The 18,886-nt window shown below is 39.1% G+C and overlaps 1 protein-coding gene across 2 annotated transcripts in view; it reads right to left on the bottom strand.

The window, feature by feature from the left end:
• The window catches only part of vps8 (VPS8 subunit of CORVET complex), a 682,661-nt gene that overhangs the window by 583,795 nt on the left and 79,980 nt on the right, over positions 1-18,886 (bottom strand). For both annotated transcript variants that reach the window (XM_063051804.1, XM_063051802.1), the window contains 5 exons: positions 13,776-13,850; positions 12,335-12,370; positions 9,596-9,686; positions 4,247-4,293; positions 2,086-2,175 (listed from right to left, as the gene is read on the bottom strand). In XM_063051804.1, the coding sequence (XP_062907874.1) occupies positions 2,086-2,175; positions 4,247-4,293; positions 9,596-9,686; positions 12,335-12,370; positions 13,776-13,850 (339 nt within the window). The remainder of the gene's footprint in view (positions 1-2,085; positions 2,176-4,246; positions 4,294-9,595; positions 9,687-12,334; positions 12,371-13,775; positions 13,851-18,886) is intronic.

The following is an 18,886-nucleotide window of genomic DNA, read 5'->3' as shown; positions in this document are numbered from 1 at the left end:
AGGATGTATATTGTATACATTTCTCTGACATTAAATGTACTTATTGAAACCTACTGAAATACGATCTATAAATTTGCTGATGATACAACCAGTGTTGCTAGAATCTCAGACAGAGATGAGAGGCCGCACAGGAGTGAGATATACCAGTTAGTTGAGTGATGTCGCAGCAACAACCTTGCACTCAATGCCAGTATGAGGAAAGAGCTGATTGTGGAACTTCAGGAAAGGTAAGATAAAGGAACACAAATCAATCCTCATGGAGGGATCAGAAGGGAAGAGAGTGGCAATTTCAAGTTCTAGGATGTCAAGATTTCTGAGGATCTAATATGGTCCCAACTTATCATTGCAACTATAAAGGTGGCAAGGCAGTGGCTATATTTCATAAGAAATTTGAAGAGATTTGGTTTGTCACTCAAAACACTCAAAAACCTCTATATACCCACGGAGAGCATCCTGAAAGGCTGCATCACATTCTGGTACGGGGGAGGGGCTACAGCACAGGACTGAAAGATGCTCTAGAAAGTTGTAAAATTAGACAGCTGCATCTTGGGTACACGCCTTCATTGTATCCAACAATCTTCAAGGAACAGTTCCTCAGAAAGCGGCGTCCATTATTAAGGACCCCCATCACCCAGGGCAAGCCCCCTTCTCCTTGTTACTGTCAGGAAGGAGATACAGAAGCCTGAAGGCACACATTCAGTGATTCAGGAACAGCTTCTTTTCCTTTAACATACAATTCCTACATGGACACTGAACCCATGAACACTACCTCACCCTTTTTTTTTAATAAATATATATAATTTGTTTTTTGCTTACTGTATACTTACTGTAATCGATTTACTATTTTTTCTTTCTATATTATCATGTATTGCATTGTACTGCTGCTGCTAAGTTAACAAATTTCACGACACATACCAGTGATAATAAACCTGACTCTGATTCTGATTTCATTTAGAACTTGGCCATTTCGGTGAATTCTGGTGCTACCAAGTCGCTCCTGGTGATGAACACTGAAGTCCTACCCGCGACTGTCCCATTGTACATTACGTGCTCATGGTTCTTTTAGTGCTGCTTCCAAGTTTTGTTCAACAAAATGAGGAGGATGTTTCTTTGCCCAAGTCTGATCTAATACAAGATTGTCTGGATTCAAGCCTGTGGATTCCAAGGGACATTGCTTCATTTGTTCATCTCTGGTCCATCTAATCTGCTTCACTTACAGGAACCTTTCTCTAGTTTCCCCTGCCCCACACACTGCAGCTTTCACCCAATACTTCCCTCCCCATATATTGCCTCCTTCAATTAATTCTCTCTCCCAATTTATAGGAGCTGTCATGCAATTCAACCCCTCCCCCACAACTAGAGCCTTTGTGCAATCTCTGCTACTCCACCCCTCCCAGTCCCTCATCCTACCAGATCCGGAGCCTTCACCCAATTTCCTTCCCTATTCCCAGTATCTCTAATCTAACTACTTTTTTCACATTACTTGCTGCAGCCCCTGGCTAGAATAACATAGAATGTCCTCAAGGCAGGAAATTAAACATCAAAATATCATCAGCAAAGATGCAAGGAGAAATATTCATTAGCTAGAACCTTTGAACAAAAACATCTATTAGTAGATGGCAAGTGATTATAGGAATAAATGCTGTTTACTCATATATAAATGGGAGATATCACCAACTATATGACTGCTATACTCATTTGCTCCACAAGACCAGTATCACCAACATATGATAACATGCCACAGCATATTCACTAATTTATTGGGCACACTAGTTACTGAACTATAGCACTTTGACACTGCACAAACAGTGACTTGCTCTATAGTTATATCAAAATGCTGAGATAATTCAAAAATATAGCAAATGCAAGAATCTGGGGGGGGGGGGGGAACAAAAGCACCAGAAACCGTAAGTCACGGGGCTATCGTTGGAAAATGGCGTTCCAAGTATTTCAAGTTGGTAATATTTCAGCAGTATTTTCCATTTTTCATTTATAGTAAATGGCCTTTTAATACAGTGTACAACTTATCTTTTTGTTTGCATTTGTTACCATTCTTTAAAAAAAAAGTATGAGCTATTCACTTGCCTGAAAATGCTGTTCCATAACCTGTATCTTGCCCTGTTCAGGGCATTTCTTCAGAGCACGGTCAGCATACTGAAGCAGGATTTCTACCATCTGAAGAGAAAGATTTTAAACATAGATCAGATTTATTCCAATTTCATGCAAATGTCAACTACATCTCTCCTTGTAGCCTGAACAAAATTTTGAAGAGCAAGGAAGTATGTTTAAGATAACAAAATTTTAGTTTGGGAGCAGTTTTACATCTTATTTGGATCATGTGGGGTCCAAATGCATGAAGAATGTATGGCTACAAAACAAAGACAAAGAAAAGGATGAATTACAGTTGCTCACATAGCAAAGGCTGTGGAATGGTATTCCAGAAGATATGGATATATCAACAAAGTTTACATAAACGATCAAGATGGGGAAATCCAAATTACAATTCCAAAGTTAGTGGATGGGTCATGATTAGAGAGTGCTGTTATTATAGATGATAATCCCGAAAAAATATTAGCAGTATTAATAAATTTGCCAATAGGGCATGCAATAGCAAACAAATTTAAGTATCCAGCATTCTGAAGTGACACATTTGTGACAAGAACAATGGGAAAAAGACGTCATATTTCTTGTAAAATAAATAATCTTAAGTGCAGTGGAGAAACAGATGAATCTGTGAATAAAGGCAAACAAATCAGTAGAAGTGGCAATGCAGGTTAATAAGCTATAGGGAAATAAAATAGGGTTTATTTCTTAAGGTGCAGAATGGAAAATGAGAAAAAATTAAGGAAATCATATTTAAAATCATGGCTCAGAATCCTTGGGGTACCTTGAACAGTTCTGATCTCTACATAAGGGTCAGAGAAAATCTCAATAGTCCACTGTCCAGCAATTCAGAAATCCCGATAGATCAGCATCTGGCTTACCAGGTAATGTTTCCACTTACCACTCACCAGGATCTCAGTTGTTCGACTCCCCATCCACTTGTCAGTGCCCTGATTTCCATGTTTCCTTTCAACTCACCAAAGCTCCAGTTATAACATTTCCCTGTTCCTGTCCTGCCTGACCATTCATTGGATCAATGTTCCTGTGCTCCCTGGCCACTCACCATGGCACCTATTCCTAAGCTCCCGGGTCACTTACTGGAGCCCTAGTTCCCACATATCCTTCAAACTGCTGGTTCTGTTTGCTCTTTCCCTTGATTCTTAACTGGTTCTACTTCCTACTCCTTTTCACTGAAATGTTGCTGTGTAAAATCGCTTTTAAAAAAAAGTGAATTAAAAGTGTGCTGGCGCATTAATAAAAAATAACATCCAATGGTCCAGCCAATCTGGCATCACCAAAGACCTGAGCATGGCAGATTAATGGAGCTTTACTGTAGTGGCACAAGAAGAAGTGCAAAAGAATTTTGCTTGGACAGTATCAGCACTAAAATGATAATATCAAGAATAAACTCTTACAGACTGAGGGCTTTACTCAAGGGAGAGGGTAGAAGAGGTTTTTGATGCCATAAGCTATGCAAAAGTTTAACTGAGCACATGCAGAGATATTCCCATTTGCAAACATTTCAGGACAAACGAGTATAAATAAAGATAGTCACTACTAAATATAGTTAAAAATGCAAGAAGAAAAAAAAATCCAGTAAAAATGTCATGCAAAAAGAGTAGTTTTTTTCACTTTTTCCATTCAGGTTAAACTATAAATCAGAATCTGATAAAAAATTTTCACTAGCAAATAACAAAAAAGATTGTGTTCATTCATGTATCTTATTTATTATGAGATAAATATTCACTGAAATTATCACTGAAGAACAGTGAACAGCTAAGGAAGTATGCCACGGGCTTTTGCCTGCAACTTAACATATTGGAGCTTACTGAACCTATTGTGACTTACCAATGGAATTGTTAGGGTATAGGCAAAATATTCCATAAATATGCAACCCTTCCAATTAAGAAAGTATTTAAAATACTGCTCTACAGTAGGTTTATAACCACTTATCAGCTAGACAAGCCCAAATTTGGAAAAAAAACACACCATTGCACGCCAAAGCACATCTTGAGTCTGTCAGCAGCACAGCTGTACCAAGAGTTGATTGTTTTGGCAACTGATGTTCTAACCATTCAGTGCCATGCTCAACAGTTTTAGGTAGATAAAATGAGATGAAAATCATGAATAAGCAATACTTTACCCGATCAGCCACAACTCCTTTCCGTTTGTTCTGATCTCCAAACAGCCCTATCAACAAATAATAATGGAATAATGAACAAAAATGCTTCCAACAATGTACATCTGTTTCTGATATGAATAGCCAATAAACATAGGAGAGATGGGAATTAAGAACAAGGTGACACTGAATCTGCATATTTTCTCAAACATTAAAATGCTGACATTTTACCTTTTCCTACAGACCCCATTGTTTATTGAAATGAGTTTGTGGCAACATAAATCTAGCTGCAAGTAGTATATGTTCCCGAGACAGTGGTGCCATTGTAATTCAGCGCTAAATTATTTTCATTACTGTGGCCACCAAATGTGTTTATGTGGATAATCGCATTAAAAAGCATTATTCAGAGAGTGGGATTTAGAAGCATCACATAGAGCTTTAATATTCATCTGTGCTCTTCTGGTCTTGACCTTAAGTGCTTGGCAGAGAATCACAAAAATAGAATCACTTCCTTTTCCAGTTCTAACATTTCTCTAGTTAATGAAATGTTCATTTCTTTTAATTCCTTATTCATGATTTCCCAAGGGGTAGTTATATAATTTCACTTTTTATGTTAATAGGCCTCATTACAGACAAATTAACTTAGCAGATATATACGATGATTTAAGTTTCATCCGTAGGGCATATCGACTGCCTTTTATCTGTCTCTGAACTGAATGGGTACCATCTTGAGAATTCCTGTAGTGGTTATAAATTGGAGTCAAGCAGCTGACTTACTAGAAATTCTAGCATGCTGCAACACTATGTCTTAAGGATAGGTTGAGATTGGGCTTGAAGTATTCATAGTTCGCTTGAAATTAAACTCAATTATTACAACTTAGTCTTTATGGTTGTGCAAGGGAAAGCCGTGAATCCACTGCTCTACTGGATCAAAAATCTTGTAATAGTTGAAATTTGCACTATCAAATGCTTATTCAAATGATTAATAATATTTATCCACTGTTACTATTTCTGTAGATATTCCCTTTCTCACTGTTAAATTCTGAATATCCTAGAATGAATAAAACACCCTTTTGTCCCAACAGATAACATACACAAAACATAATGAAGCTACACTGGGTGGGACTTAAAGCTTCTTAACAAGGTAAACCTGAAAAAAGCAACAATTTTAAAGCAAATTAAGGTCAGTACAACAAAAGTAATGTATTCTGCTGAATAGTTTATTATATGAATATTCTGTAACTTCATAAGCTAGAACAAACAAATAGTTGAATTTAATTGTTCACCATATTTTATGCTGGTTGCATCTCAAGATTTACTGCATCTGCAAGGGGTGCAAACAGTGATAAAACTACTACTATACAATGTAATTTGAAGGTGTTTAGAGTTTCATCGTTACTAGCAATTTCAAGATGCAGAATGAGATCGCCATAAAATGTAGAAGCTGTAAAAAAATGTAAAATTCTTCAGAACAGCCCCAAGTATTTTCCCTATCAAAATACATTATCTTACATGGTAGTTCATGAAAGAAGACAAAAAAGCATGAGTGCCATTTGTCCAAGAATTGTTTATTGTTTTAAATCAAAAAAAAATAAGACCACTCAAAAATCTTCTGACTTCAACAATTTGCTTAGCCACTGGCCAACTATCAATTGTGATATTTTCCACTGTAGGTACCGATCTTTATTCAATTAGTACATTAGTGAATATATTTTCTTCTATTCATTCATCATAGCAAAAGCCTAGCATACAAGAGTAAGGAATGCTTCAAAACAGAATGTGCTTCTCTCAAGTTTTCACTTTCTATTGTATATAGAAATAATCAAAATGAGAAAAGAAACTGATGAGAAGGATTTTGTAGAATGTGAAAAACAAATACAGAAAATAAAGATTTGAAAAGCAGAAAAGATTTATTGTGTTAAATAGAGAAAAACATGTATTTATTTTTACGCTTTTTCCAGAGTTAGAGAAATTCAATTTAATCTGAAAGCAAGCACTCTGCTCTATCTTTGAGATATCCATACAAATATCTCATGGGAAAGGTCTCAGTCTGAAATGTCAACTATTTGTTCATTTCCATGGAAGCTGCCTGACCTGCTGAGTTCCTCCAACATTTTGTGCATTGCTTTGGCTTTCCAGAATTTGCAGAATTTCTTGGGTTTAATAGTCAACTTATTTTGCCAAAGATCAACATCACAGCCTGCTTGCGATCAAGCACACTAATACCATTTACTGGCAGCTGCCAGGATCCTTTCTTGCATGATTGCATATTTAATTTTAAAAATTGCATATGAACATAATTCCCTCCATTCAACTTTATTTTCTATGATCATGTTTCTTATATTTGTTGTGCCAACTTTTTTTTTAAGTATTCATTTACAAGATGAGAGATTACAAGCAGGGCTGACATTTATTGATCATCCTTAAATGCTCAAGCACAACCTACTTTGTGCTTCTATTGAAAGCACTCTTGAAACAGTATTGAGTAGAAATGCCAAGATTTCAACCCAGTGGTTATGAAGGAAGGGGGCTAGGCTTCCACAAAACAATGGTGAGGATCTTACAGGCAGGAGTTCTCTCATCAGCCTGTTCTTCTTTCTGGTAGAGAACATGGGTTTGGGGATTGATGTCAAAGTAGGAATGGAGAGCATTTTTGGTTGGTACATAGCCACCGCAATAGAACAGTGACCAGTAGGAGAGGCAGTGGAAGTTTTAGGTGATTTGCATCGTTATAGATAGCATCAAGCTTTCCAAATGCTGTTGGATTTGTATGCATCCAGGCAAGTTGAAAGTACTCTGTCATATTTCCAGCCTGTGGACTGCAGAGAATTTCCAACCTTTGACCTGCTCTTAATGCTATGCTATTCGTCCAGTACGTTTTTTATTAACTCTTCACTCCTAGGCCATTAACAGTAGGGGACAGTCATGGAAATAAAGCAGAAATCAAAGACATATTGTTAGTCACAATTTTTGTCAAGTTCTTCCGCAGTGTGAATCTAATATGGCATATCAGCCCACTTCTGAATACTGCTTTAATTTTGCTGCATCTATCTTGGCTATAATAAGTTGACTATAGTTCACAATTGTAACAATTAGCCAATTTTTTGGATTGGGTTTAAATTTCTGTTGTGGAAGCAAATGTCTTCAAAATGGCATCAGCAAACAATGTAATCAACGGCAATGTCCTGGAGACAGTTCACTAAGCTACTGTCACTTACTCTTCTTCTTTCAAATTTGACTCTACTACTAAGCTGCAGGCTATTGGAACCTGTGATTTACATTTTGATGGTATGTTTGTGGGCCGATTATGCAATTGGTGCTTTGCTGTCTCTGAGGAAGTTTAGTGAGATTTGGAGCGGAGTGTACCGCTTTAGAGGCCTGGATATGGGGCGCGAGCTCATGATCGACTCTATTGCTTCTCTCCGATTAAGGCATCGAACAAGGTTGAAGTCGAGGAGGACAAGAGCCAGAGGACAGGTGGGTGTACAGCGCCATCTGCCTGCATTTGTCCAGTCTTCTGCTCCTCCTCGCGAGCTGCTGTCAGAGGAAAGTGTAAGAGTCTTGGGATCCATGTTGCAAGGATTGATCAGCAAGACTGTGGACTTGTTTTGGGAGCCATTCAAGTTCATGTTGCACGTGTTTCTGGATTTTGATTTCTGTGAGCAGTTTAATCGGGGCTATCGATACGAACTGGGGCACTTCAGTGAAGAATGGACCTGCAGCCTGCAGTGGGCTTGCAATGTGGTGCTGAACTGAACTAAACTGTACTGAATACTATTGAACTGCTGGTTTGATGTTTGATATTCTTTGTGCTGTTTGTTTGCTTTTTGACATTTGCGTAATTTGTTCTTTTTTCGCGCACTGGGTGTTTGATGTTTTCTTGAATGGGTTCCATGGTGTTTCTTTATTTCATGGCTGCCTGCGGGAGGACGAATATCAGAGTTGTATTCCGTATACATACTTTGATAATAAATGTACTTTGATTTTGACTTCTGTCTGGGTTGAATTTAGCATTTCAAACACTGTGGCTTTAACATCAATCCCTACATCATACAAGAGAAAGTCACAAGGAATGAAGCAGTAGAAAGCAGTACCAGTGTAATCTGACCACAGCACATATATACACACAGTATTTTCATTGTGCAGGATGTCTGGGCAACAGACAGTCTGTCACAAAATGTTGTACATATCTCTAAGGCTGCACTTCATTGCGTGTCAAGACTTTCTTTCTAATTCTACAGATACACTGTAGCCTAGTACCCTTTAGAATATTTGTATTGCTTATCACTTTCTCCATTCTGACATTTCATGGATATTTCTGTCACAAATATTTGCGTGGATTCCTACAACCAATCTGTCTAGATCTGCATTAAGAGCTTTTCTTGCGACTTCTTTGTAGTAGGCAGCACCTGAAATTTTGCCAGTCTTTACCCAAAAGCAGCTTTTATCAAAGTAGAAGCTTGCTCTTATGTTAATAAGAACAAATGAAACAGGACCAGGTCATCATATACTCAACGCACATACCAGTTGCTGGTGAACGCAGCAGGCCAGGCAGCATCTCTAGGAAGAGGTGCAGTCGACGTTTCAGGCCGAGACCCTTCGTCAGGACTAACTGAAGGAAGAGTGAGTAAGGGATTTGAAAGTTGGAGGGGGAGGGGGAGATCCAAAATGATAGGAGAAGACAGGAGGGGGAGGGATGGAGCCAAGAGCTGGACAGGTGATAGGCAAAAGGGATACGAGAGGATCATGGGACAGGAGGTCCGAGAAGAAAGTCAAGGGGGGGGGGAGGGGAACCCAGAGGATGGGCAAGGGGTATATTCAAAGGGACAGAGGGAGAAAAGGGAGAGTGAGAGAAAGAATGTGTGTATAAGAATAAGTAACAGATGGGGTACGAGGGGGAGGTGGGGCATTAGCAACCAGCAACTTGTATGTGTGTTGCTTGAATTTCCAGCATCTGCAGAATTCCTGTTGTTTGCACCATATTCTCAAGCTTATTTAGTAAAATAATGGAAGCTGCAATCTTGACCTCAACACCACTTTTCCACACCCCTCAGCTTTCTTCTCATCTTTGTCATACATTTGAAACACTTAATCCTTAAAAACCTCTTAATACTATATCAGTTTCCCAAGGGATACTGAACTCTGAAATTCCTTTACCCCCTCGCCAAATTATTAATTCCCCCAACTTCAAGATTTTCAGTCACAAATTATTAGTGGAACTGCGCTCAACTGCCTTTTCAAAAGGATAGCATCAACATGATTGTTGAACGCTCAAATTCTGTACACTGCGTTTCGATGATTTTATCAATGTAAATAAACTTGAACATTTGAAAGTTTAACAATCAATGATATTCAGGAAAGATTATAACTCACCCACTACGGCTTTGGCTTTTCCTTCATGAAAGGACCAGGCGAGAGACAGTGCCTCAATGAATCTTTCCTGCTTTAACAGGTAATCCAACCTCTGCAGACACAGCATTGGGAGAAAAACATACATCAATGCTCACGCTTCTTCACAGTAGCATCTATAGGAAGTATCTACTTCCTTACAGCACATGCAGTAGCACGTGTCATTCGTGGTTTAACGGCTGGAGTGTTGCAGAGTGAGTGAACTATCTGACTGTACTAAAGATCTTCAAGCAATGCTTCATGTGTTATCTCAGTTTGATCTAAGTTGCAAACTTCGTCATTGGAAAATGATTCACAGACCAAACAATAGAAGGCAACCTCACACTTTTGGTTAAGGAAATCACTATGTTTTGTCTACATAATTCATGCAAATAGGATAAAATTAATGCTTCAATTGTAAATGGCTGCAAGAAGCTTGTAATATTCACGCCACACAATGTTAAGTAACTCACTTTTCAAATATATATCACAATGACTGAGAAAAATGAATAAGCATTTTACAATCTCCCAGTATTATTCAAAATGAAAGAAACATCAGAATAGCTAGTCACATTCAAGTTCTTCATATTGTATTCCGGATAATGGACAGACCACAGTATGTGCGGCTTCAGAGCTGCGTGTCAGATATGGCTATAGGCAGCACTGAGGCCACACAGAGGACTGCATTGGCTCCCTTCCTGTTTACCCTGTATACCTCGGACTTTAGGTACAACACTGAGTCATGTCATCTGCAGAAATTCTCTGATGACTCAGCAATAGTTGGGTGTATAGAGGGAGGACAGGAGGATGAATACAGTACCCCGGTGGAGGACTTGTCAAATGGTGCAAGCTGCATCATCTGCAACTCAACATCAGTAAGATAAGGGAAATAGTGATTAACTTCAGGAAGACTAATCACGCACCGCTCTCTGTTACTATTGATGGTGAGGACCTACAAGTATCCGAGGTGCCCCTGGATGACAAACTTGAGTGGAGCATCAACACAGAGGCTGTGCACAAGAAGGGCTCAACTTATAGAGGAGACAGCTTCTTTGGGGTATGCAGGCCTCTCCTTCACATGTCTGTTGTTGCCAGTAAAATCTTCAATACAGTGGTGTGCTGGGTAATGGCATCAACATGGGTGATGCCAAGAGGCTCAATAAACTGATTATGCTCTGTTATACAAGTCAAACTGGACACACTGGAGGCTGTGGTTAAACAAGGACCCTATGGAAAATCACGGCAATTCTGGACAATGTTTCTCACCCACTGCATGCCACCTTGGCCAAACAGAGGAGCACTTTTAGTAATAGACTAAAACAACTGCGCTGCTCCAAAGAGCGCTATATGAGGTCATTCTTACCCTCGGCCATTGGGCTCTATAATGAGTCAACCCATAGCTGGGGAAATGTTGACCCCCAACTGTTAGGCTGTTTGTGGTAACATTTTTGATTCTTCCTACTTTTTTTCTAATATTTATATCTGTGCACTTGTAATGTTACTGTGACACTGTAATTTTCTTTTGGATCAATTAGGATCTATCTATCGATATAGCTGAAATCTAAATCAATACTTTGTGTACACCCAAAACCCCTTCAAACCCTGGACTGATTTTCCAAAAAGCATTTTAACAGCATTCAGTGCTTGAAGCACCAAAGCAAAACCCATCCATTGCTTTTTGAACAAAATACCAGCTAACTTAAGTACACACACTTGCAAAGTACACCACTGTCTACTTCTATTACAACAACATACAAGTCACAGGATTCAAGCACATGGCATTCCTGCCCATGGTTTAGAAAAACAGTTGTGCTGAAAGATCTGGACAGATACTGCACTGCATGACCGAGCAAGTGTTGCACTGTTCAAGATGACATCCTTGAATGAGAATTTAATTCAAGTTATAACTGCTTCTCCTGAAGATCTTCCACTCTTCAGAGTAATATTACGGATCCTTCAAACAAAAGATTCGGAGCTCAGCAACGTTATCCCTGTTGTGATAACAATAACTCCGATTCTCCCAGATATTATCTGACCAACTAAATAACTCTGCTGAATACTTTTAATTCAGATTGTCAGCATCTTTTGTATCTTGTTTATGATTACTACAAAATTCTGAACTTTCATGTTGAAGGCTGTAACCACAATTGCATGTTGCAGCAGTTTCATGAATCTCAAATGTCTCATGTGCTTTCAATTTTCCCAATGTATTTTTATCTCAATTTTCCCAATGTATTTTTATCTCTCTAATATAGCTTTCAACAATATTTTTATTATCAGTACATAATGAAAACTTCTAAAATAAACTGGAAACTGTTGCCTATTTAAAAAAAAAATGCTGTCCTCTCTATTAATGCTGTTTTCTTTAACTCGGCTATCAAAAGAAGAAAGGATATTTGGGAATGCAGGAGTGATGAAAAGGAATCCAGTCAGAAGGAAAGATAAACCTCCATGATGGGTGCAGTTTTGACAGATTGCACTTAAAGCAACAGATGAGAACTAATCTTTCACATAGTTAGATTTTGCTATATACACATCAATGGAGATGGAAATGGCCGAAAGGAACAATTTTTTTATTGATCTGCACAACCAAGAAATTTTATGTTATAAGCTAAACTAAGTCGTCCAAATGCCTAGCGCCAGGCCAAAGTGGAGCAAAACATTGTTTTTCTTTAAAATGAAGAGCCAGCCTGATCCTCCCACAAAACATTTTAACTTGCTTACCTCCCGCCAAGTCCTCAGAGTAATCACATGCACAGACTACAAAAAAAAAGAAATATGAAGTCAATATATGGGCCAATATTATTCATGATTATCCCATATTCAGCAATGGAAGGTCCCATCAAGCTTATCAATGAAAAAGCAGCATAAGGTTTAATCATTTCAAAGTCTCACAGCTTATCAAATGCAGTCTCCATACACCAGCACACCCAATTGCGAGTCATCATTTTAATAATATAACCTGCATAGTAGGTATTAACTTGACATTTTGCAGCAAATTTATTAGCTGCAAATATATCTGTAATTACAACTAGTTATAAAAATTCAAGATAGTTTTTCCATTTTTCTTCACTCCATATCATCGTCAAGAGAGACAGAAGTATTTTTTATAAATGGTCCTTATTTCTGCCAACAGATACCTGATGTATCTTAAATCTTCATTATAAAGAAATATCTTTAAGAGATGGATTATACAGCTACTCTGCATAATTTTGACTAGGTAATGTAGGAGAGTGACACTGACACTTGAGGAGAACCCATCTGGAATATTCGTAAAAATGCAATAATGCTGATCGATACTGGGAGTAGTCAATTCTAGAATACAGCAAAACAATTAGTGTGGTGCTGAGAACTCCAGTATTCGTATTAAATAAAGTGACCATACAGACTGAAGTAATCAATGGTTTAGAAAACTGAGAAAGGATTAGGATCTTGTGTGCAAACAATGACATCAACAGTACAACAAAATAGTGTCAGTGAAGATTTAACTGATGGGATTATGTACAGGACTCGCACTGAATACCATGCCAAAAAGACAGGTATAGATGGCTGCAAATGGCTCATGAAAGAACTTGCATGTGAACTCCATTATCAGAAATATAAAATTCAGTCTGCAGAAGGGTTGGTACATAGCACAGGGTGAACGTGAAGATAAATGATCACAAATGGGGGCACCTAAACTTCTCAGTGAAAAGCAATTTAATACATTAAATGTTCGTTCAGCCACGTGTGCTCTGGCAAGAAAACTATGTGCAATAACTAGTCAAAATCAAGTTACAGGTACTCATGTCAATTAAAACATTGTAGAACAAAGTTATACATTTTGCAGAACTGCACACTACCCCAAAGATAAGAAATTCTATTAAAGTGTTTGCGGAATTTTATTTTGCAGGATTCATCAATTCTCTTTCTTATGAGAAAGCAAACTGAATTTGATTAAACAAAGAAAATCAGATTAAACAAAATAATGCAGAAATCATACACATAAAACTGCTATTTAATGAATCACACAAGTTAATACTTCACTACCAATCTGAAGTCTTAAAAAATTACATATATATAATTTATATAAAATATATAAACACACACACACACACACACACACACACACACACACACACACTCTTCCACCATACTGGTAGTGAGAATGATGCACCACATTTACCTTAGTTCCCAGGTAGATAATTTGTCCTCCATAACTGCTGACTGACTGATAGCATGCCTTTTCACCAACCAGAGCCTTTAAGAAATTAACAGTCATTTAATTAACAGAAATTAACAGCAAAGAACCAATAATATCGCAATTTGTTGTGGATGCCAATAAAATTACTGAGAATAATAATTAGGAAAAAATTATATCCTTCAATTATTTTAGCCTCCACAATACAATCCAATTAACCTCCACAATGGTGGTTAATTAGAGCATATGGCGTGATCAAGAGACATAGATATAAAAATGAATTCCAGGGACAATCCTTTGTCAGTACTTAATTGGTTGTTCTCATACAGGATGGAAGCAGAATGCCAATTATTGGTTTCAGTACTTAAAACATTAAGACCAGAAAAAAATAATGTATATGGTTCTCAGATGAACCTCACTGGCAAATACAAGTCTGTGAGTATCAGATACAGTCAAGAACAGGTTTAACTATGCTTCTTCCAAAAATAGAAGAATTTTACCATAACTCAATATTGGTCTCAAACAGAAATACAGGTTTCCCCCGCCATCCAAAGGTAGAGCATTCCTATGCAACGGTTCGTAAGCCGGAATGTCGTAAAGTGAAGAAGCAATTACCATTTATTTATATGGGAAAATTTTGTGAGCATTCACAGACCCAAAAATAACCTACCAAATCATGCCAAATAACACTTAAAACCCAAAATAACAGTAACATACAGTAAAAGCAGGAATGGTATGATAAATACACAGCCTATATAAAGTAGAAATGCTTTTCCTCAATCATTGCCGGCACTATTCTCCATACCGAAAATCTCATGCAAGCGCTGTTGGCAAAAACATTCTCTCCAGTAACCTTTAAGCTATGAAGCTGCCAAAGCATACCAAATAACACATAAAAATACACAGCCGATATAAAGTAGAAATAATGTATGTACAGTGTAGTATCACTTACGGGAATCGGGACAGCCTCGAGCACACTGATGATGGTGTGTTAGACTGAGTCGTCAGAGTTTGGGTGGTGCAGTGGCCCCCACCCTCCAGGCAGTGACCCAATATCGATCCGCAAAGCATGCAGGGGTACAGCGGTAGCCGGGAGGCGCACAGCACATCTTTAAGAAAAAAGCCGAAACAAACATGTTAATTAATTAGGTGCCGCCCGGCACATAAATGTCGGCCCAGATCAGAGACGACGCAATCGGCAATCATCTCTGATCTGGGCCGACAATTACGTGCCGGGCGGCACCTAATTAATTAGCATGTTTATTTCAGCTTTTTTCTTAAAGATGTGCTGGGTGCCTCCTGGCTATCGCTGCATTCTCCGCGAATCAGTATCTGTCTGCAGCCTGGGGGTTGGAGTGGTGGGACACGGAGGTGTCACCTCATCGTCGTCTGTTTCCATTAGGGCAGGCAGGTCATCTTCACCTATGACTGCCCGCCTCGATGTCGAAGGTCGAGGTCCGTCGTCTGCTGTGGCTGATGTGGAAGGCTTGCTTGACTGCTGAGCCTTGCGCATTTTTAGATCATACAGTTCTTTGTAAGCACTCAAACCATCCTGCAAATATGCCTTAAACCGACGTATCCTTTCAAAGTTAAATTCGTACTTTATCATTACTCATTAGGTTTCGATTGTTATCCTTTTCTCTTCCAATTGCATCAGCTCTTCATCTATCAGTTCTTGGTCATGGGATGCCAAGACCTCTTCAACATCATCTTCGTCAGCTTCCACAAGCCAAACTCACTTTGTCCTTGCTTCATTCACCATGATCGAAATGCTTAATTATGTCTAGTTTTACGCTAAGTGTAACATCCTTTCGAGCTCTTTTAGGGTTTTCCGATACCTTAGAACTCATCTTGCTAACGGCTGCTCACAGGCACGTCTTTAAGCAATGCCGGCGAGAATGCTGTTCCGAATCCGGGGGAGAGTGGCTGCTCGGGGCACGCTGCCTTTTCTATCGCGCGCTGCTTTTTTCGCGAGCTGCCTTTATTCGTAATAGTTGAAACACCTTCTGTTAGCAAAAACAGGTAACTAATGTAGGTCTTTCGTAACAGTGAGGTTTCGTAAAGCAAACGTTCGAAAAGCGGGGCACACCTGTATGTGACACTTCGGATGAGAGCAAACAAACAAGAGACCCACTGGCACTTGCTGGATTGGTTACTAAAATTTGTCACCCTCACTAACTGAGAAGAGGAGAAGGAAACATAAAACAAAGTTCACTGTTTTAACAATCAGAAGTCAATACTTGTCAGTGTAAAAATTCACACAAAACAACCTTGATTCTAAAAAATTCTGTTTTCTTTTTATTGGGGATGGATTAGCTAGAATCACAAGCTAATAGTAAAAACCTGAAAAAAGATGACATCAATAATGACATCAATGAATTATTAACTCAGACATTTTGTTTGCGATAGCTTCAAGACAAATGAAATATTGTACATAGATAGATGATTTCACATAGTTGGCACATCACAAAGTGCTTCACAACCATGAGGAGCAGACCATAATATACACTAGTTTTAAGAGAATGGTTATTTACATAGGTCTTCATTCCCTTGTTTGGCGTTGTCAAAATTTTTCCATCAAATTGCACAAGTATGAAGGATTTTAAAATTTAATTACTGTTCAAGTTTGTATTAGAAACTACTCAATTTAATATCTGAAATATTTTATATTAAGGTTCCCCATCACTCAAGACATGCTCTCTTCTCACTATTACCATCAAAGAAGAGGGACAGGAGCCTGAGGACACACACTCAGTGTTTTAGGAACAATGGCATCAGATTTCGAGACAATGAACCAACTGGTGAACACTTCTTCACGAGACCTTTCATCAGGACTCATGAAGGGTCCTGATTAAGAGTCACACCCCCAAAACGTCAGTGGTTAAATTAAATAAGTAGTGCAAAAAGAGAGCCAAAATAGTTAATGGTAAGCTATCTGATGAGTGCTAATAAAATAGCTTAATCACACAAAAAAACAAATATTTTGAGTCCGCCCATCAAGGATAAATAAACTAGTTTTCTATATTTGTGATAAGTGATGGAATCTGGGAGAAAAAAACATTCAAGACAGTTGCAGGTATAAGTACCTGGAGGGACATTGATGGGGAGGAATAAGTGCACCTGGTTGCTGGGGGGGGGGGGAGGAGGAGTAGAAAAAGGGTCAATCCCTGTGAAAAGCAGAGAGGGACAGGGAACAGGAAGATATGCCTAGATGTGGCATCCCACCAGAGATGACATACATTGAAGAGAATGATATGGATGTGGAAGCTTATGAGATGGTAGGTAAGGACCGGAGGAAGCCCATTCTTGTTATATTAGATGAGGAGAGGGGGAATGGGGTGAAAGTAGATGTGCAGGAAATGGAAGAAAATAACGCAAAGGCTGCACTGATAGCAATGGAGAGGAAACTTTAAGCTGTTGGGGGGAGGGGGGAGTTAACAGAAAACATCTGTAAAAAGGTGTACAAAACAGTCATGGGCATGACAATGACTACTTAAAAAACAGCAGTTGGAGACAGAGAAAAAAAGAAAATACTGTAGAACAGAAAGGTACAGCCACATCTGTGGAGAATGGGAAAATAGAGTTGTTGTTTGAAATATTTTAATTCAATATCAAGCCCAAGCATCCTGACTAGCTGCATCACTGCCTGGTATGGGAACTGTATCTCCCTTAATCACAGGACTCTGCAGAGAGTGGTGCGGACAGCCTAGCGCATCTGTAGTTGTGAACTTCCCATGATTCAGGACATTTACAAGGAGAGGTGTGAAAAAAGGGCCCGTAGGAACACTGGGTACACAAGCCATCCCAACCACAATCTATTCCAGCTGCTACCAACCAGGAAGCGGTACCGCAGCATAAAAGCCAAGACCAACAGTATCTGGAACAGCTTCTTCCACCAGGCCATCAGACTGATCAGATCCTAAGGGGAGTAAGGGGAGGCCGTGGCTGACAAGGGAAGTAATGGACAGTATAAAAATAATAGAGAAGAAGTATAACATAGCAAAGACGAGTGGGAAGCCTGAGGATTGGGAAACTTTTAAAGAGCAACAGAAGGTAACTAAAAAGGCAATACGCGGAGAAAAAATGAGGTATGAAGGTAAACTAGCCAAGAATATAAAGGAGGATAGTAAAGGCTTCTTTAGGTATGTGAAATGGAGAAAAATAGGTAAGACCAAAATTGGGCCCTTGAAGACAGAAGTGGGTGAATTTATTATGGGGAACAAGAAAATGGCAGACGAGTTGAACAGGTACTTTGGATCTGTCTTCACTAGGGAAGACACAAACAATCTCCCAGGTCTCGGCCTGAAACGTCGACTGTACCTCTTCCTAGAGATGCTGCCGGGCCTGCTGTGTTCACCAGCAACTTTGATGTGTGTTCCCAGATGTAATAGTGGCCAAAGGACCTAGGGTAATGAATGAATTGAAGGAAATTTATATTAGGCAGGAAATGGTGTTGGATAGGCTGTTGGGTCTGAAGGCTGATAAGTCCCCGGAACCTGATAGTCTGCATCCCAGGGTTCTTAAGGAGGTGGCTTTAGAAATCGTGGACGTATTGGTAATCACTTTCCAATGTTCTATAGATTCAGGATCAGTTCCTGTGGATTGGAGGGTGGCTAATGTTGTCCCTCTCTTCAAGAAGGGAGGAAGAGAGAAAACAGGGAATTATAGACCAGTTAGCCTGACGTCGGTGGTGGGAAAGATGCTGGAGTCAATTATAAAAGATGAAATTACGACACATCTGGATAGCAGTAACAGGATCGGTCTGAGTCAGCATGGACTTACGAAGGGGAAATCGTGCTTGACTAATCTTCTGGAATTTTTTGAGGATGTAACTATGAAAATGGACAAGGGAGAGCCAGTGGAGGTAGTGTACCTGGACGTTCAGAAAGTCCCACATAGGAGGTTAGTGGGCAAAATTAGGGCACATGGTATTGGGGGCAGAGTACTGACATGGATTGAAAATTGGCTGGCTGACAGAAAACAAAGAGTAGCGATTAACGGGTCCCATTCGGAATGGCAGGCGGTGACCGGGGGGTACTGCAGGGTTCAGTGCTGGGACCGCAGCTGTTTACAAATATATTAATGAATTAGATGAG

The sequence above is a fragment of the Mobula hypostoma genome, chromosome 6, assembly GCF_963921235.1.
Source record: "Mobula hypostoma chromosome 6, sMobHyp1.1, whole genome shotgun sequence".
NCBI lineage: Eukaryota > Metazoa > Chordata > Chondrichthyes > Myliobatiformes > Myliobatidae > Mobula > Mobula hypostoma.
This window is presented reverse-complemented; position numbering and strand designations above follow the sequence as displayed.